Source organism: Mustela erminea, chromosome 18 (genome assembly GCF_009829155.1).
Source record: "Mustela erminea isolate mMusErm1 chromosome 18, mMusErm1.Pri, whole genome shotgun sequence".
Classification (NCBI taxonomy): domain Eukaryota; kingdom Metazoa; phylum Chordata; class Mammalia; order Carnivora; family Mustelidae; genus Mustela; species Mustela erminea.
The window spans coordinates 60222914-60246484 of NC_045631.1; the positions used below are offsets into that span (position 1 = coordinate 60222914).

Here is a 23571-nt window from a genome sequence, read left to right on the forward strand (position 1 = left end):
GAGCTGCAGGGACCAAGGTGTCCCAGCCCTAGTCGTACAGACGGCCCCACACCCGCGCCCACCCGCCCTGCCGCTCCGTCCCGTGGTTCTTCGCGGACGGTCCGCAGACGGTGCCCGCCGCAGTCACAGAGCTGGGTGCAGGCCAGACCATCCCCGATGAGCTCCGCATGCCCTGGGGGCAGACACGATGGACACCAGTGGACGCTGCTGCTCTGGGGGCACCACATTCCTGTCAGAAGAGCGCAGGGACGTGACAGGGCCCGGGGGGTGGGGGCCTGCAGGCTGCGTGGGTCCTGCATGTCCACAACCTTCTTACCGTCCTTTCGGCCACGGCCTTGTGTCCTTCGGAGCCCCCAGCTCTGTCCCTGGGCCCCCGGTCCTTGGCCGGCACCTGGGCCCTGGGGCGTGGGCGTCTAGGAGCTCCATGTCTGTCCTGCCCGTCCTGCCCAGAGCACCTTCTGCGCTTCCGCCGGCGCGTTCCCACAGAAACCAGAGTCCATGAGAGGCCGGGTCTCCGCCATCAGGTGCCCTCCATTCCTTTGGGCTGTTCTTGTCACTCGACAGTACTGACCCTCGGTCATTTCTTTTCTAGTAAAAGCTCCAGGTTGTCGCAAACGAAACCAACTATTAGAAACCTGGGCTCTAACCCGTCTGCCCTCGGGGGTTATTTCCAGACCAAGGATCGTTCTGTGAAGGCCAACACCGTCTCTCTGTGTCCTCTCCCTGTTGTGGCTATTGCTGTTTTGTTCAGGGTGGGGTTGTGACTCTTAAGGAAAGATAGGAGCAGAGCACGGACATGCTGGCCAGAGAGAGTCGCAGGCCCCAGCATGAGGTCGGGTGGTCATGTTTGTGACCGGACGGCGCGGAACATTCCTGGCACGGACGGAGACCTGTGCTGCCGTGCTCATGTCGCAGCCGCCCTGAGCGGGACCTGGGTTCCTGTCTGCGTGCGGACCTGTCCTTGCACAGCCGTGCCTGCACAGGAGATCGTGCGTGTGGCCACACTCACTGGCCGGCAGCCGGTGGTTTCTCCAGCAGAGGAAACAGACTGTAAACACCGAGTGTGGGCTGTCGGCGCCCGTGTGCTCTGTTCTCGCCGACCGCAGGCCCGTCACGGTCGGCTCAGCTCTCGGCTCAGCCGGTGGGGCTGCTTCACTTCTCTCCTGTCTTGGGACTTCACAGACCGGGGCTTTGGAGTAGAGAGTCCGAGTCCATCCAGTTTACTCACCGACCTGTGAGGATTAAGGAGATGCTCCGCTACTGCACGAGGAGACTGCGGTCCTGGCTTCTTGGCCAGCGGCGGGCCTCTCGCGGACTCGCATGTGCACACACGGGCCTTCCTGCTCAAGGAGCGGAGAGCGGGCCGGTTGGTGGAGGCCCTGCTTCGCTCAGGGGACATGGCTCAGCGCATGACGCCGTGGCTTGGCCGGGAGAGTGCAGGGTTCTCGGGAGCTCGTGGGAAGCTGAGCAGTTCTGCTCGTTCCTGACAACCCCTCATGGGGTCTATGGGCTTCCGCCTGTGCCGTGTCCAGTCAGGCCCTTCTGTTGCTGCCCTAACGCCCTTTCTGTTAAGCGAGAAGCCCTGGTTCTCCGCATCAGAGAAGGAACGCGGGCAAAAGTCCCAGAGCACATCCCCCTGCTTCTCAGCGCGCTCAGGCCGACAGGCGCGTCCTGCAGAATCCCGCCGGTTCCTTCTCCCAGAATCTCCTTGTCTGCTTCGGAAGTGGCCGCCCAGCTGCCCCGTCAGGGCACTGGGCTCCTAGGAGTAGGACAGTGCATGACCCTCCAGGACTGGGGTGCCCCTGAGTCTCCACTGCCATCCATCCCGGCGCTCCGTCAGCCCCCGGACCCTGTGGCCCCGCCGATCATGCTCTGTACCTCCCGGCAGGCAGCGGGTGCTCTGGCCAGACCCGAGAACCCGGACTTTTCTTTCGGGCATAGGGTCAGTACTTGGAGACACGGCAGGTTTGGGTCCAGAGTGCACAGTAAACGAGCCGGCGTGGGCGTGTAAAAGCCCCATTCGCCCTACGCTCCGTCCACCGAGCGCGCAGCAGCACGGGAGCTAAAGCAGCCTGTAGACCGAGTGGACAGACGGCTCCCGGCTAGGGGAGGCCGGCCGTCACGTGGGCTTTCCGAGTCACAGTCCCTGACCCCAGACCCCGTAACAAACGTACTGACAGCAAACGGTGTGAGGTGCTGTGAGAGTGACCAGGGACCCGGGGGGAGCACTGGCTGCTGGGAAGGCGGTGCCCACGGGCGAGCGGGGCGCAGGGTGGCCGCAGACCTCCCGTGAGGGACAGGCGCAGCGTCTGTGAGGCGCACTGACACACGGCGCTGTAGCCGTTCCCGCCGAGGCTCACGCATGTGTTTGTTGTTGAAGATCCCGGAGGAGCACGACCTGGAGAGTCAGACCCGCAAGGAGCGCGAGTGGCGGTTTCTTCGCAACACGCGGGTCAGACAGCAGGCGCGGCAGCTCATCCAGAAGGGTAAGCCGCCCGGATTCGCGGGGGGTGGGGTCTCTGAGGGCCTCAGTAACGCAGGCGCCTGCCCGCCATGGTGTGGGGCGCAGACGGGGTCCTGAGGCTGGGGATACGCCCTGGGCCCCAGGACCCCCAAGTGTCCTCTGCCATTCTCCCCCAAGGGAAGCCCCGGATGGCTGGTGGCTTCTCATGGGCACGTGGCTGGGGCGCTTTGCCGTTTCCTGAGGGGAAGGAGCGAGCGCCCCACCCCCAGCCCCGTGCTCTCTCTGGGGACACAAGACAGGCACGAGGCCCTGGTCGTATCCTGCTGGTCCCCACCTGTCCCCGGGACAATCACTTTCTGTCAACCAAAGCTGCACTTGGGCCAGTTTCCAAACTGTGACCAGATTTGCCGAGACATGCCAGACGGCCCCTGCGCGTGCCCCCAGCCTCACCCGTGGGGAGGCGGCCTCAGAGGGCTGCGGGCAGGGCTGGGCCACACGCCCAGGGCATGAGGCAGGGAGGGAGGGGCGGCCTCAGGCCTCCATCGTGTGGTGGGGTCAGGGACAGGGATGCCAGGCAGCCTCTCCACCCCCACTCCGGGGATGGGTCACCATAAGGGCCCAGCCCCTGTGGCTGACTCAGTCCCGCGGTCCTGGGTGCACAGAGCCGGGTGCGATCGCATCTCCTGGGGAGCCAGACAGTGGACCGACGCTGCCCGGCCCCGGCACAGAGCGGGAAGTCACGGGCTCTCGGCCTTTCTGCTGATTGACTGTTTTGACCTTGCCTCTCTGTCCTCTACGGTTTTGTGACGATTTTCAGGTTGGGGCTAAGGGCCCACGAGGCAGGCTGTCCCTGCAGACACGCGGGGCTGGGCAGCCACAGCCGGCACGCCCCGTGCCCCTGAGCACACAGGTGGCGACGTTAGAGGCCACTAACGTGCCCCGCCGGCTGTGTTGCCCGCTCCCCGCACTGCCTTGGGGCCATGTTTCGTTAGCGTGTGTAGTCACTTCTGCCGAAAACTAATTTCGGCTACTCACAACTCCGTGCCTCCGTGAGGGGCTGCGGGCAGCTCTAGTGTCCTGGAATTCGGTGTCTGCTGCCCATGCGGTCCCACGGGAACACGTGGCCGGGGCCTGCTGCAGCCGCGGCTGCCTTCTCCGGGAAAGAACCGGCCGGGACGGGGGGCGACGGAGCCGGGGGCTCTCCAGAAGCAGCTGGCTCTCCGGACAACAACAAATGACTCCTTGTCAACCATAGTCAGGTTCTCTTCTCCGGTCGCTGTGGGGAGAAGATGCCGCCTTGTTAGACCAGAGTGAGGGCAGCGCCTGGCGCCGCTGCTGGAGACGCCAGCTGGCGGGACGTGGAGATGGAGCCATCTGTGCGGTGGCCCCAGCCCCCAGAGACGGGGATGCTGGTGACACCACGGTCCCCCTCTGCACTCCGCGTGCAGTGTTCTGTCTGAGAGCCGCTGTGCACGCGGGAGGAACGGGACGGGGCCTGTAGGTCAGCCAGGTGACCTGCGCTCCGTGTCGCCCCAGCCGCCTTGGCGAATAGAACCCGTGTTGTCCCGTACGCACGGCGCACCCTGACCTGGGACCCAGGTGTCCCCCGCGTCTCCCAGTAGCCCACAGTCTAGACCTCTCCACAGAAACCCACAGTCGGGGTGAGGGCCACTCTGGGGAAGAGCCTGTCGCCGCTGGGGGCACAGCCTCTGGGGCTTCTTTGCCTCTGTCACACTGCCCCCACGCTTGTTATCAGGTGGTTCCTGGTGTTTGCCGCTGAAATCAGGGGGAGGGAGTGAAGGACCAAAATCATCGTGAAGCCAGCGCCAGCACGCTCCAGGGTTCCAGGGGCAGCTGGCGCCTGAGGCCACTGCGTCCCGGAGACCAGATCAGCCTCGTGTCCGGCCGCCGCCTGAGCCACATCTGAGCCGGCCTTGACCTCTTAGCTTTTTTAGCCTCTTCCGACTGTTTCTCTAAAACAGGCTCCTTCCCCGGGCCTGCTGTGTGGGGCCCATTTGGTTCCCCTGTGATCTGTGGGGATTCGGGGCCCCCCTCCCAAGGGCCGAGGGGCCCCCAGGCTTGGCCGCGCGCGTGCCTGAGGCTGCCGCCCGGGCTGAGCCAAAAGCCACGGCTCTTGGCTTTCTTCACCGGCCCCGGCCCGTCGCGCTGCTCTGAGCTCAGCTCAGGCGTCCTCGTGCGTGCGAGTTGACAAGCTCTGACCGAAAACTCGCCGTGTGTCCGCCTCACTCTGGGAGCTGTGGGGGGGACCCCGTGGTCGAGGATCCAGACCCTCGTCCGACCCCCTGCTTGGCCTGTGTGTCCCCGGCAGCCTCCCGGGTCCCCGGACAGGAGACGCAGCCTCGGTCCCGGTGGCGTGATGTCAGCCCAGGTGCCGGATGCTGAGGCCCGTCGCTGTGTCTCTTTGGGCAGGTATCGCAAAACTGGACGACCAGATCTTTCTGAATAGGAACCCCGGCGTCCCCTCCGTGGTCAAGTTCCACCCCTTTACGCCGTGTGTGGCCGTGGCTGACAAAGACAGCATCTGGTAGGCGGGGTGCCCGCGATGGCCACGAGCCCTCTGAGGGGGGCGGGCAGGCTCTGGAGCGTGCGGAGGAGTGGGCGGGTGGGGATGGGCTCTCCGGTGTCACGGGCTCCCCAAAGCCACACGGAGGGGGAGACGCACCTACGAGGGCTCCACTCCGGCTACTCCCTGTGGGGCGCGTAGACACCGACTTGAACTCACAGCGGGCCTCGCCCTGTGGCCGTGGAGAACGTACGCGCACCGCAGGGACGGCGTCTGGGGTGTTCTCGCCTCTGCTCCTCCCCTTTGCTTTATCCTGCAAAATGCACAGAAACTCAGCGCCGTAGCCGTGTGTAAGCCGTTCGGGGGCACCAGGCACATTCACAAGGCCACGTAGCCTCCGCCGTCCGCCTCCAGAGTGCTCTCTGTCCTGTAACACTGAAGCTGTCCCCGTCGGTCCCTAAGCCCGCCTTCCGCTCCCGGGCGCCCGCCCTCTGCTGTCTCTCCAGGGTTTGAGGCCCCATCGACCTCACCTGCCCTGTGTGTCTGGCCCCTCCCACTGAGCACAGGGCCCTCGAGGTCTGTGGCAGGTGTCATCATGTCCCCTGCACAGGCCGGGTGACAGCCCGTGCGTGGACGGACCACACTTTATCATCCATCCAGCAATGGACACGTGGGTCATTTCCACATTTGTTTTTTCAGTGTGTTCATATGGTCAGGCTCTGCTTTTATTTTGTAAAACATATGTCCGCTTCTAACTTAGAAGAAGGCAAAACGTAAAACAGAACGAAGTCTGCCTTGATGATATATTGGGTTTGGTTTGGTTAGAAAAGGAAGTGGATGTAAATCACAGCAGCAGAGTCTTGCAGGTCTGCCCCCGAGTGGCTTCCACCTGATACCAGAGGACCTCAGCTTTATCTCAGATTCGGGTCTGCTCTGAAACACCCATCTCTTTATATTTTCAACAGCTCCTTTATTTTTTTTTTGAAGATTTTATTTATTTATTTGACAGAGACCACAAGCAGGCAGAGAGGCAGGAGTGGTAGGGAGGGGGAAGCAGGCTCCCCGCTGAGCAGAGAGCCCGACGCGGGGCTCGATCCCAGGACCCTGAGATCATGACCCGAGCTGAAGGCAGAGGCTCTAACCCACTGAGCCACCCAGACACCCCAACAGCTCCCTTTAAAGTAGAAGCGAGTCTTTATTAAGGCTTCTGCTGGGCGAGTGAAATTAGGACTGTGATACGCGATGTTGTTCACGTGCTCGGGGTCTCCCAGACACACGTGCTCTCCCGCTTTGTACCTGTGTCATTCTCACAGTTGTCCCACCATTGGTGGCTTGACCGTGGGCGGACGATGTCTCGGCACACCCAGCAGTGGGACTCCGGGCCCCGTGGCACCCCCGTGACAGACCCCCTGGGCACTCGGGCTGCTTGTCCACATCCTGCCAGAGCTCATGGCCCTCCGTGAGAGTGGCCGCCCTGGCAGGCGTGAGGGGGATCGCCCTGTGGCTTTGGTTTGCATTTCCCTGACGACTGATCTCTCCTTCCCCGAAGTTTCTGGGACTGGGAGAAAGGGGAGAAGCTGGACTACTTCCACAACGGGAACCCTCGGTACACCAGGGTCACGGCCATGGAGTACCTGAACGGCCAGGACTGCTCGCTGCTGCTCACTGCCACGGGTGAGTGCGGTGTGCTGGGCCGGGCTCCGGGCCCCAAACCCGGCGTGGGGACCCCGCACATCTTCACGCACAGCCTTTTCTGACCCTGAGCGTTGCTCTGGCAGAGGGCACCGCCCGTGGTGAAACACACCATCACGGAAGAGGGGGGAGGTTTCCGACAAAGCAGGCTTCACCCCCAGACAACAGGGCCAGCAGGTGACCGGTGACCGGCAATGTCCAGGGACCCCCGGCCCTCCCCTGACCGGGAAAGGCCCATCAGCCTCTCCTTGTGGCCTCTACGATGCTCTTGGAGGCGAGGCTGGAGGGAGTAAAGGTCCCAAGCACAGAGCATGAGGGCAGCAGGCGCCACCTCGGCTCCCCAGGGGTCCCCGGCCCTCCCCACTGCGCCACCGTGCGTCCGGCTCCCCTGTGGGCCAGGCTCCTGCCTCCCGGCGGGCCGCTGCCGGTGCTGGGCCTCACCCTTGCTTTTTGGGTCTGGAATGTCTCCGCTCCACCCCTCCTGCCGCAGTGAGCCACTCCAGGGGACAGCGTCTCCCCTAGCCGTTTAAAGACAAGACCTCACTGTTTGTGGGGGGTGAGACGTCACCACTGGCCTAACTGCACCTCCTTCAGGGATGACAGGCCCTGGGGAGGGACTGGCGGGAAGGGAGAAAGAGGGCGCACGAGGCAAGAAGAGGGTGGACGTGCAGGCTGCTCCCTGCGTTGCCTGCCCTGCCCCATCCTGTCCGGGGCCCGGCCCTGACCTGTCCTGGGCATGTTCCCATCATGGCCTGCCCTGGCCCGTCCTGTCCTGGGCATCTCCCTGGCCCGTCCTCCTGGGCCTGCTCTGTCCCTGACCCGTCCTATCCTAACCCTACCCTGGCCCGTCCTATCCTGACCCTGGCCCGTCCTGACCTGGCCCTGTCCCTGGCCTGTGTTAGGCCTGAGCACCTGAGCCATCAGCATGGCTGAGCGGACGGCACTGGGCGGGCTGCCTCCCCTCCTTCAGAGCGTTCCTGGGCCCTGCTGTGTCCATGGGGAAAGGTCCTGCTGGTGGCCTCTCTCCCAGGCAGCGCCCGCTCGGACCAGATGAAGTCAAGCCACAGCAGTTGCGTCCCCCGCAGGTGTGAGAGTGAAGGAGCGGCCGGGCACCCGGGGCGGTGGGCGGCCGGGGCGGCTCCGCGGATCGTAGGGCAGGTCGCACTGAGCACCTCTGAGCGCCAAGGAGGTGGGGAGAGAGCGATTTCCCGGCACAGCGGGCGCAGGAGCGGGTCCCCAGGGAGTCCTGGTGGAGGAGCACAAGGGCTCAGGGTCCAGAGCAGGAGAAGTTCACAGTCACCGAGGCCAGGGGCAGGATGGGTGTCAGCGGGCACGCAGTCCAGCGGGCCCAAGTGGCCTCGTCCTCCGTCTGTGCTGTGAGGCAAGTGGTCATGGCCCAGGTTGGGGGTGCTGAAGGCCACACGTGAGCGCTAGCACGTCGGAGAGCAGGGCTGGGCTGGGCTGTGGGCACCGCAGGGGGGATGGACACGGGGCAGGGAGGCTCGCTTATGCTGCTCAGGCTCCCAGGAGAGCATGAGGGCTCTGTGCTGAGGGTCATGTGTTGGGTGGGCGGTCAGCCCACCTCCTCATGTGGGGAGCCTGTGGGCCACACACTGAGGGCCCACCTGTGTGGAGCAGACGGGAAGGGGTGCCGCGGAAGGCCTGGCTTTTTGCCGAGAGCACCACAGGAGGGAAGGAGGGCCGCCTGGGGTCAGAGGTCAAGGGTAGTGGTCCCTCAGCGCGCCTGCTGCGGCTTCCCCGGCGGCCCAGATGGGAGGATGCCCAGGTGGAGACGGACCTCCCAGGAGCAGCCCTGCTGCTGCCACGTTGGGCCGCCTCACAGAGACCGCGTGGTCTCCTGTCTCGCGGAGGGCACCTGTCACCCAGGGGGCTCCTCCACATGCCCCGGCGGCCAGGCCCATGTTCTCACCTCCTGCTCTTCTCTCCCCAAGATGACGGCGCCATCAGAGTCTGGAAGAACTTCGCAGATTTGGAAAAGAACCCAGAGATGGTGACTGCCTGGCAGGGGCTCTCGGACATGCTGCCGACAACTAGAGGTGGGTCCTCCCCGGGGGCCCAGCCGCCACGTCCCCCTGGCACTTCCTAGTGCCCAGACCGTAAGCCAGCTGGCCGCCTCGCCCCCATGGCCATGGCCTGCCTGAGGCGCGGCCCGGGGCTGGTAGAGGACCTGCGCCCTGTGCTTCGTTCCCGGAGGGACTCCCTGAGGACGGGACGGTGCACCGCGGGTGGGCATGCGGGCCGGTGCCGGAGGCCGAGGACGCTGGCCCCGCCTGCACGGGGCCCACAGAGGCGTTCTGGGAGCCGAGCTGAGCTGGCGTGGCTGCGGCGCAACTGACCGGCTCTGCCTGCTGCCCATGGGCTGGGCCCACACGCCGCCCCGCAGGCCGGTGGTCCAGGGGCCGGAGCGGGAGCTGGACCGGCGGCTCGTCTCCTCCGAGGGCCCGCCGTGTTGCCGCCGCGCGTTGGCAGCGTGTCAGGTCTTGGCTCCCGAGAAGCCCAGCTGTGGGGATCAGGGTCCTTGTCGCTGAATGGACAGGGAAAGCGACTCCGTCCTCCTGCCCCTGCGCGGCCAGCCTGGCCTTGCTGCGACTTTGTGCACTTCCCCCACGGCCCCGTCTGTGTCCCGTCGTCGCGTGGCTGTGCTCGTCATAGCCAGTCATCTCCGTGGCTCCTTCTCTTCCCTCCGTCCCAGCACCTGTCCTGAGGAGTCGCTGCCCCTGGGAGGTGACCTCACGCGGGAGAGGCCCCGAACCCCAGCGTGGGCGGCTCCAGGCAGAAAGCTTTTTGTGGGCTGCTTTAGAATGTTGCGGTTTTTTAATTATCTTTGGAATAAAACAGTCATCCACGCTGTCCCCCAGCCCCTCCCCGAGGCCCCAGCACGGCCACCTCTGTGTGGCCTGGGCCCCTTCAGGCCAGGTCCCATGACGAAGCGACAGTCACCATGTCCTTCCACTGTGGTCTCAGTGTTCCCGGATTAGAGCGAAGGCGTGTCTCCCCCGCAGACCCCATTGCCCCCCACCGTGCTGGCAGCTCTGTGATCCCAGGACGCCCCGGGGCGGCCCACCCTGACCCGGGCACTCGTGCTCGCGGCTAGCACTGCTGGCGCTGACCCCGAAGACGAGGTTTCTGGTCCTTCACTTCCCACTGCCGTCCAGCAGGAGACACACCCCAGGCCCCAGCTACCCCTCCAGCCCCTGCACACAGAGCCAGAGACCCCTGTGTGGACGTGGCAGGGGCTCAGGGCCAGGCTAGAGGACGGGAGAGCGGGAGACCTGCGGCGGCTTGGGGTACATTGTTTCTTGATTCATTTTGCCACCGCCGCCTCTCTGCCCCCAAACGATGTGGGTGTGGTTTCCAGACACCAAGAACCGTCTCTCCCATGATGCCGTTCCCTTTGCTTCGGCCAAGGTGAGGGACGCCGGGGAGCATGGCTCGCGGGTGTGGTGGGGGGTCTAACTGGGAGCGGAGGAAGCTGGGCCGAGGAGACCGATCTAGGTCCGAGGTGCCCCTGCACTTATTCCTGCCCATCAGGAAACCCCACGTGTCACTTGGGGTGCGGAGAGCCTCTCCTGGCCCCAGCTGTCCACCGCAGGCCTGACTTGCTAGTTGGTTCCACAGGCGTCCACGTGCATGTCCTACTGGTCCCGCCCCCCCCCCCCAGGTTTTCAGAAACCTCCCCAGGAGAGGCGGAGTTGGGAAGGGGCCAGGAGCAGCAGCAAGGGTCTTGCCTCCTGGTCTTTATCAGTAGGTCGGGGGAGGGGCCTGGGGGGGCGCCCCGATTCTCCTCGGCTACAGAGCCACGGTTTGGTCCTGTCCTCTGCCTTGTAGCCAGGCAGCCATGGGCTTAGCAAATGGTTATTTCCTTTGCTCTTCCTGAGGCACCGGAAGGATGAGAGGGGTGGGAAGCCCAGGGGACAGCTGCTCTACAGGTCAAGACAGGACGGGCCCAGGTGCTCCTGGCCACAGCCACCCCGACGGGGACCCCCGTCTCGGGATCTAAGCTCTGTAGCCAAGAGTCACGTCTGGTGGCATTCTGGCCCTCGTGCCAACCACTGGTCACCTGGTGCCTGTCGGCCACTGGCTTTCTTCCCCTGCCCGACCCAGAACCAGTCCTGGCCTCTGACATGACAGCCAGCCGAGGTCTGGGCTGCAACCCTAGGGAGACACGTAAAGAGACACGGAGCGAGGCCACCACGAGCCACTTCCATGGCCGCTGCTCTTCAACGTCTGGGGCACGCGCCGCAGCACGAGTCAGGACCCTTCTGAGTGCTGGCCGTGGTCTGGGGGACCTTCCCCGCTCCAGGTCACCCACGCAGGTGCTCGAAGCCACCTGCCCCACACGGGGCTCCAGCCGGGCCTGCAAGCTGTCTGCGGAGACGCGGCAGCCTACCGCGTCCACCAGCCATGAGGCGCGTGCCTGAGAACATCCTCGGAGAACGCCCCCAGGGAACTCAGGGTGACCAGGTGGCTAGAGCGCCGCCAGCTGGGAAGGCTCTCACCCCTTGGCCGAATCCACTCTGACCGCTCGCTGGAGGTTGGAATCCGCGGTCTGAGAGGAGGAGGCGCCGTTTCTCACAGGAGGCAGGGGAACCGGGAGCAGGGTCCGTGTGCCCTCAGCTTGAGGTCCCTCTGGCTGACATGTGCGTACACGCACATCCTTGGGCACACGCACGTGCACACAGACACCCACCCGCGTGCGCATGTCCTGAGGTAGAACCCAGGTGGGCCCCCCTCAGGGCTCCTCCGCCCCCGTCCCCATGCTGGTGTAGCTGCCGGGCAGCTCCTGCACTGGCCACACCGGTCCCATGCCCTTCTGGCCCCGAGCCGCCCGAGCCGTCGGCGCCTTCGCCCTCGGAGGCCCCCAGGACCGGCCGCAGTGGACTTCGCGGCAGCACTGACGAGCGCTCCGGCACTTGGAAGTTCTAGTGGCGCGTGTGGTTGGGTTTCACGATGTGCCAGAGCCCCTTCCGATTTCCAAAAACCCTGGTAATTGAGATTCTTCATCTGTCGGGTCCATTTTGGGCGAGGTCAGCCCCTGCGGTTGGGACCGTGGCACCCTGTGGCCCGGGCCGCCCCCACCTGCCCCCTCCCCTGCTTCTTTTGATTTGAGTGTTCTTCCTGCCCTTTGGGGTTGCGTGACTGCTGACTAGCCCCATGTGAAACCCGTGATCCCTGTGTCCTCGGAGGTCTGGCCCGAGAGGCCTCAGTGTGTCTCGACCGCCGTAAGCAGAGACAGGAGTGCCTTCTCTCTTCCCTGAGACCACCCTGGCGGCGGGTGGGATCCCGCCTGGCCACTCTCCTGCACGGGTGGCATTTGTTCTCACGCCCATGGAGCTCTTTGGGGCCGTCAGATGGTTAGGGCTGTGACTCTGCATATCTGTCCCATGCACACCGTCCCCTCCCATCTAAAAGAGCATCAGGCAGCGGCACGCAGAGGTTACAGGACAAGTCAGGTAGCTGTGGAAGGCGCTGAGAAGTTGGAAGGAAAGCTGTCGAGAGGAAGCTCCCTCGGGTCTGAGGCCTCGTGGTTGCATCTCCTGGGTCCCTTTATCCCAAACATGGGGACTTGCCTCCCGTGGGCTCAGGACCTTATCCCTCCCCTCTGCTGCGCTGCCTTCCTGGGGGCTCCTGCAGCTTTCAAGGACCGTGCTCTGCAGACCGCCCTCAGCCGGCCTCGGTCAGGACGGAGGGTGACCCGACAGCACCCCCTGGAGGCAGGGTGTGGACACTACAGCCTTCTGGACCCCCAGACCCATTGAACGGCCCAGGTCTGCAGGCTGGACACCAAGAAGAGCATTTCGGTTTCATGAGAACAGAGAAGTCGTTCCAGATCGAGATTGGTTTTTCCACCTAAACTTTTGAAAAATCATTTTTTTCAGAATTTAATCCGAAGTTTCTTATAGCATCTGTCTCCACCTGAAAAACCCATATATAAGCTTCACAGCCAGCAGAACTCCCACACTCAACTGGCCGTGGACACAGAGCTGTCCAGCCGGGTTAGCAAACGGAAAACCTGAACGATCCCAAGTGACCGTTGCTTTTCTCTCGTAATGTCCACCTGTGGGTACCTCATGAAGGGACGGGGCTCGCAGACCCAGGCGCACATGTGACCCGGACCTGTGACTCACGGGGTCAGGTCGAAGCGTGGAGAGCCTTCGTCCTGGCCTCTGTCCCACAGCCCTTCGCAGGAGCTGGTGGCGTTCTCCGCAGGGGGCAGACGAGGCCGTGGGTCTGGGGGCCCCTGAGCCGCCACAGTGAGGGGTCGAGGAGCTGAGCGAGAGGGGCCTTCAGACCTCAGACTCACGGTTCAGCGTCCTGTGAACCATTCTGGGAGCTCAGTGCCTGCGAGAAGGCTCCAGAGAGGAAGCAGCAGCCGACAGGAGACAGGCTTCTGCTCTTCCGGAAGGAGAAGCGACAGGGTCACCGTCTCTGGAAACCTAGAGAAAAGCCAGAGGACCGCCTTCCACGGATGGAGCTGGGGAAGGCGGGAGGCCGGACGGCGCCTGGTTTAGCCGTTTCAGCTGCTTGGGGGTTCGTTGGGGTTGCTGCTGTGGACAGAACCCAGGACGGGACAAAGCTGGGGCCCTTCTGCACCTTGGCACCCCCGAGAGCCAAGAACACATCGTCCCGCCTGGGGGGTGTGAACGGCGACATCAGCCTTGGGCCTTTGGCGTTAATATTCATCAGCCGGGAGCAGCTCGGAAGCCGGCTGAGGGCCACGGGAGAGCCATGATGGCCCCGGCAGAGGCGCCTTGAGCCGGGCGCTCCTGGAGCCGCCGGCCAGCCTGCGCTCCCAGAGGCGCTGCACCGGATGGAGGCACCGAGGCCGGGGGTGCCCGCACCCAGCTCCCTGCGCCCGAGAGCGTCCTCAGAGCGGTGATGAAGTCAGAACAAGAGCGTCAGAGCCGGCCCTGGCCCAGGCGGGCTCCCATCAGGAAAATGCCACAGGAAGGAGGCTGCCCCCCGCCCCTTCGCTGGGGCCTGGGTCGGCCGCCCAGAGCAAACCGGAGCAGGCCTGCATGGCTCACCCCCTGGCGCAGGGCCGCTGCGTCCCCTCTCCACTTGTCCCCGTGACCCCAGACTGTGGGACTGAGACATGGACACCATCGTCCTGATGCCCTCTGGCCTCCACACTCACTGACTGCCCGGCTCCTAAGTCCCCGGCGGGGCTGACGCCGACACCAGGCAGCCAGCAAGGGACGTCTGAACGCACAGGCGGTGTGCTGTCTGCCACGGCAGCCGCCCCACACGTCCACACCTCGGGGGGCCCGCGTACTCCGCGACTGCGTGGGACGATACGCATGTCCCCGCCAGGAGAGAGCCTTGTCAGCAGCCTGTCCCAGCTCTGTCACTGGCACCCCTGCTCCCGTCCGCTGCTCCCCCAAGGCCACAGCCTACAGGCTGACGTCTGTGGTCTGACCACAGCACTTTGGACTTGGGAGTCCGCCTGTTCTTTAAAAGACCCTCACAGAGTCTGTACCAAGCAGATGACTTGGAGTTTTACACGTTACAAAGAACGCTTCTCAAGGCTGGAGTCACTGCAGGAAACCTGGGCCTCTCCTTGGCCTGGAGCTGGAGGATGTGTAGGTTTTCCCAAGGCCAGCTGGACACAGACCGGCGGACGTAACTACCCCCATGTGACCAACTCGTGCCTGTCCAGCTTCATTGTTCTCCTGGGTCACACCTGACCTTTCAGCCCCCTTTAGACTTGGGTCTTCGGGGCCTTGAACAAGCTTCCGTTTGAGCCCGGTGTGTCCCCATAGAGGAGGTTTGTCCGTCTCCCACCATACGAAGCTGTGTGCCGCCCGGCTGTGTGTGTGTCCCTGCCCCGTGGTGCCAGGCCGTCCATCCCTCGGCACGTCTGCTGCTTCTCTGCTGCGTCAGCGGCTCCAGACAGAACCTCACAGAGGCATGGGGTCTGTCTCCCTCCCTAGCCCGTGGAGGGACTGGCCCCTGGGACATGGGCTGGAGCAGCCGCCCGGGCAAGCCAGCAGGGCCGGCCCAGGACCACTCCCGGGGTCCCTCGGCTGGTTCCCGACGGGCTGCCGCTTTGAGTGATGCCGTGGGCCGCCTGCCCGCCACTGCTCTCGGGTCCTGACTCCAGAGGTGACGTGCTGAGGGGCCCAGGATTGACAGGAGACACCAAAGGGCCCAGGTCAGAATTCATGCTCTCCGTCCTCAATGTTAGCAAATACGTCAAGCCCCGGGAAACATGGGGTCGGGAACAGTGGGGCTTCAGACACTCCTTACCCCAGGACGGAGGCCCTCAGCACCCACCCACCTCCCTCCCTCCTGGGTCAGAGAGCTTCCTGCACAGTCACCCCCGACATTGTGAACACCCCGCCCCCTCTTGTCTGCCCTTCCCCACCGCTGGCCATGTCTGCACGCTCGGTGTGGCCCCCTGGCATGGGGGAGATCATGTCCTGGCACGGAACAGCCCGTAGGGACCGCCCCAGGGGCCCTGTGTCCACATCCAGGAGGTGACTATTTGGTCAGGAAGACCCCCACCCATCTGCATAAGAATGTTCCAGAACATTCTCATGCACCAGAAGGAAACCCTGTGCCCACAGGTTCAGTGCCTCCCTGCAGAGGAAGACCTCCACATCTGGGCCGAGTTGTCCACACTTAGATGTCTCTCCAGGGCCCGGCACTGCTCCTGGGGGCACCTAGGGGGTAGCCCGGGGTTCGGAAGGGAGATCGGGGCCTGGAGGGCGATCCACCGCCCAAAAAGAACAACGTAGAAGGGAGCAAGGCGTTATGGGGTCTGCCTGAGAGGCCTGGAAAACAGGATGCCCAGGGCCGCGGGGGCCGCAGAGCAGCAGAAATGAGCTTGGCAAGTGCGACCAAAGCAGTATACAAATGAGGTCATCACGTGAGTGACAGAACAGGAGAGACCTTGGTGGCACCGTGCAGGTCACAGCGCACGCATCAGTGGAGGAGGAGCAACCTGCAGCCGCGGGGTCTGGGGGGGCCCCTGTGGGGGTCTCTGCCGCGGCTGCAGGTGCGGCCTTGCCTGGGGACCCTGACCCCCCACAAGTGTGCTCGGGCCTCGAGAAGACGTTGCCGCTCCAGCCACGGGGTGTGGAGTCAGGGAACGGATAAGTGCTAACTGGTCCACCGGACCCCAGCCTGTGGGGCAGGGGGAGTCGGCACCGTGTGGCCTGGAAGGGGAACGCGGTTCCTAGAAAACACGCCCCGTATAAAACTGGGGGCATCGGCGGAAACCATCCTGGTGCGTGGACAGGGGCGCGTGAGTGGGGGACGCGCACAGCCCGGCGTGGGAAGGTGCCTGCGGCCTGGGGACGGTCCAGCCGGGATCAGAGCAGGCAAGTGAGGCTTTTCTCACTGGTCTGAAGTCTTGCTTCCTTTCAAAAGAACGAAAGGAGGGAAGCGCCAGCTGCTGTTTGATCTGGGTGGGGGGTACGGGACCTCCCCGGATATCTAAAGACTGGCTTGACTAGACCGTCCGTGAGGCTGTCGTGCTGCCTTTAGGAACGCTGCAGTCACCCCATGCAGCCCTGCGTGGGCCTCATGCCCGGCGGGCTCTCCTCGGCCTCTGCAGAGCTCCTGCGCAGCCCCGAGAAACCGCGTGCTCAAGCCTTGACATGGCCGAGAGCAGTGTCGCCGTGCCCGCTGTGAAGTTGCACAGCTGCCCACTGTGCCCAGGACAACGGGCATTTTGAACTGACAGTCCTAGGACGGCGCTGTCCCAGCAGCAGAAAACTGGGCAGGGCGGGGATCCAGGGACCCCAGTCTGCTGCCCCAACCCAGACGGCGAACCTGGAGCTCCCGTGGGGTTGGGGACCCGGCCGTGGCTGGGGCGGCGTGGCACTCCGTGGTGCTGAGTGGCTGCCCGGGACAGGGTCCCGAGTTGATGGCGGAATGGTGTGTGTCTGTCCAGGAGCCGGTATGGTGGTGGACTGGGAGCAGGAGACCGGCCTCCTCATGAGCTCAGGGGACGTGCGGATCGTCCGGATCTGGGACACGGACCGGGAGATGAAGGTGCAGGTAACCGCGGCCCCGCCCGGCCTCCCAGCGCTGCTGCCCGCCCCCCCAGACAGGCCCCTGTCCCGGAGAAGTGAGACTGGGGGTCGTGGGCCTTCACGCTGTCAGGCGCTAATGACCTCTCACGGCCCATTTATCGTGACACTTTGACCCTGTATCACAGCGTGATTAAGCCTATGCTAATCCTAATCATTTCCAAACGTATTTTATCCATGCAAATTAGGGAATATCAGGAAGCAGCAGAGTGAGCACATTTTAAATTGGAATGGTGAATTATTTGCGTGCTTCTTAAAGCATCTTTTATTTCCAGTTTTAATCAGCAGAGCAAGGACAGAATTGGTTTTGACAGAGCCATCCTGGAAGGGGTCGGAGGGCTGCAGTGAGCTGGGGACCACCGGGGTTTTGGGTGGTGGTGCTGGCTGTGGCTTGAGGCCCAGGAGCTCCGCCCTCCTGGCCTCCCGGCCCGGCCCTGGGCCTCCCGACAAGCCCCCAGTCACACAGGCACCCAGCGGAGGAGGACGGGCCCAGGTCGAACGGGTAGGGCTGGGGATGGGGAGCCGACGTGAGGCCGGGACACAGTTGTCCGAGCTGCCACAGCCTGAGCAGAGGCGACCTCCCTCTGCCCTGTGCTCAGGTCCTGCAACGGCACAGTCAGCCTTTGTCACACGTCCTTTCTGGGCCCCGGAGCTGGCCAGTCCCTGATGCCGGCAGCCCCTACACGGGAGCCCGTGCCCGCGGCTCTTGTCTTCAGCTCGGCTGCCCGGGGCTCGTCCCTGGCCCCCGGCCCCCTGCAAGCCTCGGAGCAGGCCGTGTGTCCCAGAGGTGCAGCTGCCGCCCTCGTCCTGATGCCTTTTCAATGGACCAGGAGCCACACGTGTGGGATTTCTTCCCCGGGCGCCCGATAGCAGCAAAGCCCTGATGAGGGGAAAGTGCTTTCCTTCTGGTGGTCCCTTTAGTTCCCTGCGCCCTCCTACCCGGCATTCCTCACCCCTGCATTTACTGCCCCAGCAGGAGTGGCAAGGAGGCAGTTTACAGAGGCAGAGCTCCCTAGACCCTCCGCTGAACTAATTAGGACAATCCGTTCCTACCAGAATGTATTTTGTCTTCCTTTTGGGAAAGAGGGAGACACTGGAAAGTTTAATTGGTACCAAAAGCCGGTTCCCAGAGTCGTGCACTGGCTGCAGCCCTGGGTACGGGGGACTGGCTCTTGGGTGGGTGTGGCCTGACTCACTCGGGTCCCCTGTGGGCCCCTCAGGCTCCCTGGGCCTTCCAAGCCTTCTCTGGTGCAGAAGGCAGGGCTCCCCTGCCGGGGTGATGGCGTGACCGGCCGCTGTTGGGGGCCCTCACCACAGTCCCTGTGTCCACACCCAGGACATCCCCACGGGCGCTGACAGCTGCGTGACAAGCCTGTCCTGTGACTCGCACCGCTCCCTCATCGTGGCTGGCCTCGGCGATGGCTCCATCCGCGTCTACGACCGGAGGATGGCGCTCAGCGAATGGTAATCTGCCCCCCCACACCCCAGCACCCTCCAGACAAGGTACTCATGTCGCTGCCAAGTCTCTGGGCCCAGAGTGAGCCTCCCGAAGCCTGCCGGGCACCGCCCCCCACCAAGGCCACGTTCCCACGGCACGTGGAGGGGGAAAACCAGCCGGGCAGGGAGCCTGGCAAGACACCGCCCTCTCTGAGCTCAGTCTCCCTCCTGTGCGTGGTAGGCGGCCAAGAGGACAGTGTCAGGGAGTCCCCGCGTGGGCCCTGCGCTGGGCTGAGTGACATGCATGTTGTGCCTGTTCCGGGCTCTGGGGGCACGTCCTAGGCTGGGAGTCAGGTGGAGCCGGGCACTGGGGGGCGAGTGCTGTTACCTGTGGGCAGGTGAGGTGCTTGGGTCCGGCCGGCGGTCACTCACCCGGGCCCCATGGCTGATACATGATAGTGTCGTCTCTGGCCACGGCCTGGCCAGGCCTGGCCTTCAGGGGTGAGGAAGGGGCGAGCGGGCAGGTGTCGGACTGGAGCTGAAGGAAGCCCATGGGACGAACTGTTGGCTGCGAGGCCCTGGTGCTGGGCCCGACATCCGGTGGGTCTCCCAGGACAGACCCGAGGCTGGACCGGTGCTGGCTGGGCCCGCACACGCACTGCAGGTTCTCTGAGAACAGGCAGCACCCCCAGAAAGCCGCCATCGTGTGTGGGGAGCGGGGTTTCCTTCTGGGCTGGCCGTGAGCACACGGAAACCCGCTCGTGGCGCGCTTTGAAAGGGTGAGTTTTCTCTCCATTAAGATGTCCTCTTGGCTACCCTGAGCAGGCAGTGAAGTCCCAGATTGCCCAGAAAGAGCCGAGGGTCATGGAGTGGCCCTGAGGGTACGGCTGGGGTCCCCAGGTGCTGAGGGCAGCGACACGGGCACCCACTCACCCCAGCTAGGACTCATGGCTTGCCGTGTGCGGCACATCCTCCGTGCCAGGGGTCTCTGCTTCAGCCGCCCCTTGGCTGGGGTTCTCACTCCTGACCCTTAGTGTCGTGGGCTGGGAGCTGCACGGTGCAAGGCCCTGTCCAGGGGCTCTGGGGCGGCTCTGCCGTGCTCCCGACATGACGGCGAAGGGTGGGTGGAGGCCACTGGCCCCCCCCGAGAGAGTAGACCCTGAGGGCCTTAAATAAACACTCAAAATGAAGTCACATCCTCAGCTTCTTAGCTCCTGTCCGGTGCTGTGTGTGCCAGTGGCCGGCCCGCTGTCCCCCACCCCCGCCCAGGCAGCCCGCTGTCCCGTCCGCTGCAGCTGGCCGGCCCGCTGTCCCCTCCCCTGTCCAGGCCGCCGTCCAGGCTCTGACCCGGTCCTTCCCCACCCCCCCCCGCAGCCGCGTCATGACGTACCGGGAGCACACAGCCTGGGTGGTGAAGGCCTACCTCCAGAAGCACCCCGAGGGCCACATCATGAGCGTGAGGTACTGAGAATATTTATGAGACATTTTGCTGTAAAAACATTATTTTCTCCTACATTTAAAATATGTCTTTGGTATTTAAACAGCCGGGAAGGATGGCATTTCCGGGCAGTGATTAACCTGCGCTTGGGGACTGGCCAGAAAGGTCAGGGCCTGTGGGAGGGCAGGGACACGTTGGTCCCCCGTTGGAGAGCCTCACCGCAGCTGGCTCGGTGGCGGCTGCAGGGTGTGCGCGGCGGGAGGGGGCGGGCGTCTTCCAGCCCTTTCCTGCGGGCCCACTGCGTGGGGCGGTCGTCTGCGTCGTCTGCCCGTAAATCCATTTCTCCTGCTCGGTAAACCCCGCACTGAGAGCGGCGAGTGCTTACTTGCCCGTTAAAGGGACAGCCGATGTTAGTGACCGTCACAGAGCCACCGTTACTTCAGAGATGCTCTGTCTCTTGTTTGTAGCATAAAAACAGAACATAGCTCTTAGAGCGACACCCGCCAGGGACCAAGGGCACGAAAGATGGCCTCCAGGGGCGACACGCGGCCTCCCGGCCTCCCGGCCGCCCGCCGCCCTCCCATCCTGTATCCGCAGCCCAGCTGCACAGACTCTCATCTCCGGGGCTGCAAATGAAACCAATAACTCACGTCCCCCCGCCCCCGGGCCTCTGCTTGCTGCCGCCTCGCACCGTGGAGGCAGGGCCTTTCCTGGCTCTGGGGAGGAGGCTGGGGGGGCTCGGTGGCAGGCCTGGTCGCAGCGGCCGGTGGGGCGGGCTCCTCCCCACGCTGGTCACTCGGGGGCGGGCCTTGGCCTTGAGGAGTGCCTGCGCACCTGGGCCCCTGACCTCATGAGGCCAGCCCTCGGGGCCCGGCCTGCCCCAGCCTCCCCAGCAGTGCCCCTTTCCCGGCAGCGTCAACGGGGACGTACGCTTCTTCGACCCTCGGATGCCCGAGTCTGTGAATGTCCTTCAGATCGTGAAGGGGCTCACGGCCCTCGACATCCACCCCCAAGCAAACCTGATCGCCTGGTAGGTGCCGCCCCTAAGAGAAAATGAGGGGCCTTGGCTGCCCCGACCATCTCAGAGCACCCGAAGTCAGCCCCAGGTGTCCACGTGACCAGCAGGCACGTCCCCCTGCCTGGGAGCGGGAGCTCTTCGGAGCCACGTCGCAGCGGGACGGCGGGTGGGTGTTGGGCGGGCAGGTCAGCCCTGTGTCCCGGACAGTGCCCCGGTGAGAGCACGCGCCTGCCTCCCCCCTGCGCTGAGCTGCCCCCACCCCCCCGTGCTTCATCCCTGGGCCGGCGGCCGGCTCACCCCGACCCCCTGTGCGCAGCGGCTCCATGAACCAGTTCACGGCGGTCTACAGCGGGAGCGGGGAGCTGGTCAGCCACATCAAGTACTACGACGGCTTCATGGGCCAGCGCGTCGGCGCCATCAGCTGTCTGGCCTTCCACCCGCACTGGGTCTGTGCCTGCCCGCGCCCGGGCCGAGGGGCCGCAGGGGGGTGCGGGGGGCTCGGGAGAGCTGGGGGGGGACAGGAGCCGCGGGCAGGGGGGCGACAGCCAGCCCCCGCCCACCCCACAGTTGGCAGGGGGGGCGCCCTGGGCTTCTCCCTCCCCGTGTCCAAGAACGGCGCGAAACAGGATCTTGTCTGGTCCTGGGCCACCCCAAGCCGCCTCCGGGAACAGCGCCAGGCGCCCCGTCAGCCAGGGAGTCCTGGGCTGCGCAGACAGGAGACAGCCCCCCTTCTCCTGTCACCCGTCGCCTCTGCCCTGATCCCAGCCCTGGAGAAGCCCAGCAGGGAGGAGGCTGCCGGGACACCCTTGCCCGGCCTGTGCTCCCCAGGGAGGGGTGGCCCAGCCCTCACGGTCGTTCCCCAAGTGTCTGGGCTCCACCAGAGGCCCCCATGCAGCCTGGGGCTCCCAGACGAATCCCTGCAGGGAGCTGTGGAGAGCCCCCATGTCCTCGTGATGAGGTGTGGGGCCTCTGCTGAGAGCCAGGACCGGGTGGGGGTGGGGAAGCCCCACGGTGGCCTCCCCACCTCCCACCCCCGCCCACACGCTCACCCGCCCTGCTCTCCTCTGCAGCCTCACCTGGCCGTGGGCAGCAATGACTACTACATCTCCGTGTACTCGGTGGAGAAGCGCGCCAGATAGCGGGCGCCCACCCCGCCAGGCCTCCGTGTACATAGTGGACCCGCCGCGCCGCCCTGAACACTGGTCCTGACCTGCTGCTGAGGGCTCCAGGAGGCCCCTCGCTGTCTGTCCGTCCGTCTGTGGTCACTGTCATGCCCGGGAGCCCAGGGAAGGGGCCTCTGGTGGAGTCCTGCCGTGTGACAGCCCAAGGACAGTCACAGACATCCCAGCACCCTTCCCGTCCTGTTTTGCTTCTGAGATTTTTAAAGAGGGAGACACACTCGTTCTATTTTGCGAGGGACCCGAGCACTGGCTCCACAAAAACTCCGAGATAGAAGCCAGCTCCCCAGGGCTCAGCCACCCTGGCGGATGGGGGAGCGCTAGGGCTCAGCATGGGTCTCTGGGCCGCTGCCTGGCCATGAGCCGGCCTGGGCCGCCTCCCCCTGGCTGGAAGCTAGCCGGGGCTGTTTTCTGCGCACGCGCTCCTGGGGGCATTTCCAAGAACCCTGGGAGGCGGGGGCATTCAAGAGACAGAGCCGGCGCGCGTACGAGGAGACAGTCCAAGGCCCCTCGCCAACTGCCAGTCCTTGCCCCACTAGGGGCCTTCGTGGCCAGATGGTGTGAGGACTGGCAGTGCCTGTCCACCACGCAACCCACCTTCCCGGCACAGGCCCCTCTCCTCACAGACCCGCTAGCAGAAGGGGCCTGTGGCTTTGGATGGGTGAGGCAGGTCGTTGGCCATTCGGCCACCGTCTTGGGCCACAGGCCCCGCTTCTCTTGAGTGCTGCTGTTCCCCAGGCAGGTGCGGTGACAGCCACCAGGCCTGTGGCCTCCCACACGGGTGTGCACGCATGTGCAGAGCCCATGGTTTGCACACCCAAGCCCACACACGAGTGCACACTTGTGCGGTCCTGAGGCCTCCCACCTGCACGGGCTTCACACATGCGCACAGTGCAAGGGCACGTGTGTGTGGGTCAGTAGTGGCCCGTCTGCGCCGCCACTCGCTGGTGTCTTGCAGCGAGTAACGCAGAGAAGGTTCTTGGTGACTGCTTGGGCGTGAGTCACGGCGTCTGTGCCTGTCCGCACACAGGTGTGCGTGTGTCTCCACGTGTGCATGCACGACCTGGGGCCACGGGGATGGTGTAGCCCCAGGAAGGACAACAGAGAATGTGCTAAGCAATTACAAACAGCGCTTGTAAAACAAAACCACAATGACGATATTCTGAAAAGCATTTTTTCCATTTTCCTTGGGAATCAAGATTATTCGATAGAGGAGTGAGCTGGCTTAACTAATTCTGCCACTTCGAGGCCATAATCGTGGGAATGTGAGTCCCCTCGAGCTGCGGCCGGCACTGCCTCTGCCAGGGCTGTGTCCCCGGGGACCGGGCAGCACCGGCCTTGGCGGCCTGGGAGACCCCCTCCTGGGGGACCCCCAGGAGCCGGCTCCGGGCCGGGGTCCGCGTGAGCTCCCCGGCCGCCGGCACCCGGCCATCGGCTGGGTCGGGAGCAGCGGACTCCGGGCCCAGGAGCCGAGCCGGGCGGTCTGTGCGGACGCGGATCCGCCCGCCCTGGGGCCGACAGGGGCTTCCCGGGTCCGACGCGAAAGTCCAATCATGGAGTTAACCGGGGCTCCACAGAGCACGCCCTGAAGGTTCGCTTATCTCTATTTATTTTACCGAACGAGAATTGCGGAGTGAGTGAGAGCAACGACAGCTGTTCATGACAATAAACAAGTGCAGAGGTGACCGGCTGCGGCCTCGTGGCTTGGGGGCGGGGCGGGGCCTGGGCGGGCCCTTCGCGCGGCGGGGCGGGGCCTGGG

The 23571-nt window shown here is 64.5% G+C and overlaps 1 protein-coding gene across 7 annotated transcripts in view; it reads left to right on the forward strand.

Moving 5' to 3' along the window:
• RPTOR (regulatory associated protein of MTOR complex 1) overlaps positions 1-23497 on the forward strand; it is a 306996-nt gene extending 283499 nt beyond the window's left edge. For 4 of the 7 annotated variants that reach the window (XM_032322464.1, XM_032322468.1, XM_032322467.1 and 1 more), the window contains 10 exons: positions 2381-2486; positions 4895-5009; positions 6538-6662; positions 8633-8737; positions 16603-16709; positions 18078-18205; positions 19553-19639; positions 20530-20646; positions 20951-21080; positions 21705-23497. In XM_032322464.1, coding sequence (XP_032178355.1) covers positions 2381-2486; positions 4895-5009; positions 6538-6662; positions 8633-8737; positions 16603-16709; positions 18078-18205; positions 19553-19639; positions 20530-20646; positions 20951-21080; positions 21705-21773 — 1089 coding nt within the window. In that variant the 3' untranslated portion in view covers positions 21774-23497. The other 3 variants (XM_032322466.1, XM_032322470.1, XM_032322465.1) reach the window with 3 other exon arrangements.
• Positions 23498-23571: the final 74 nt, after the last annotated feature.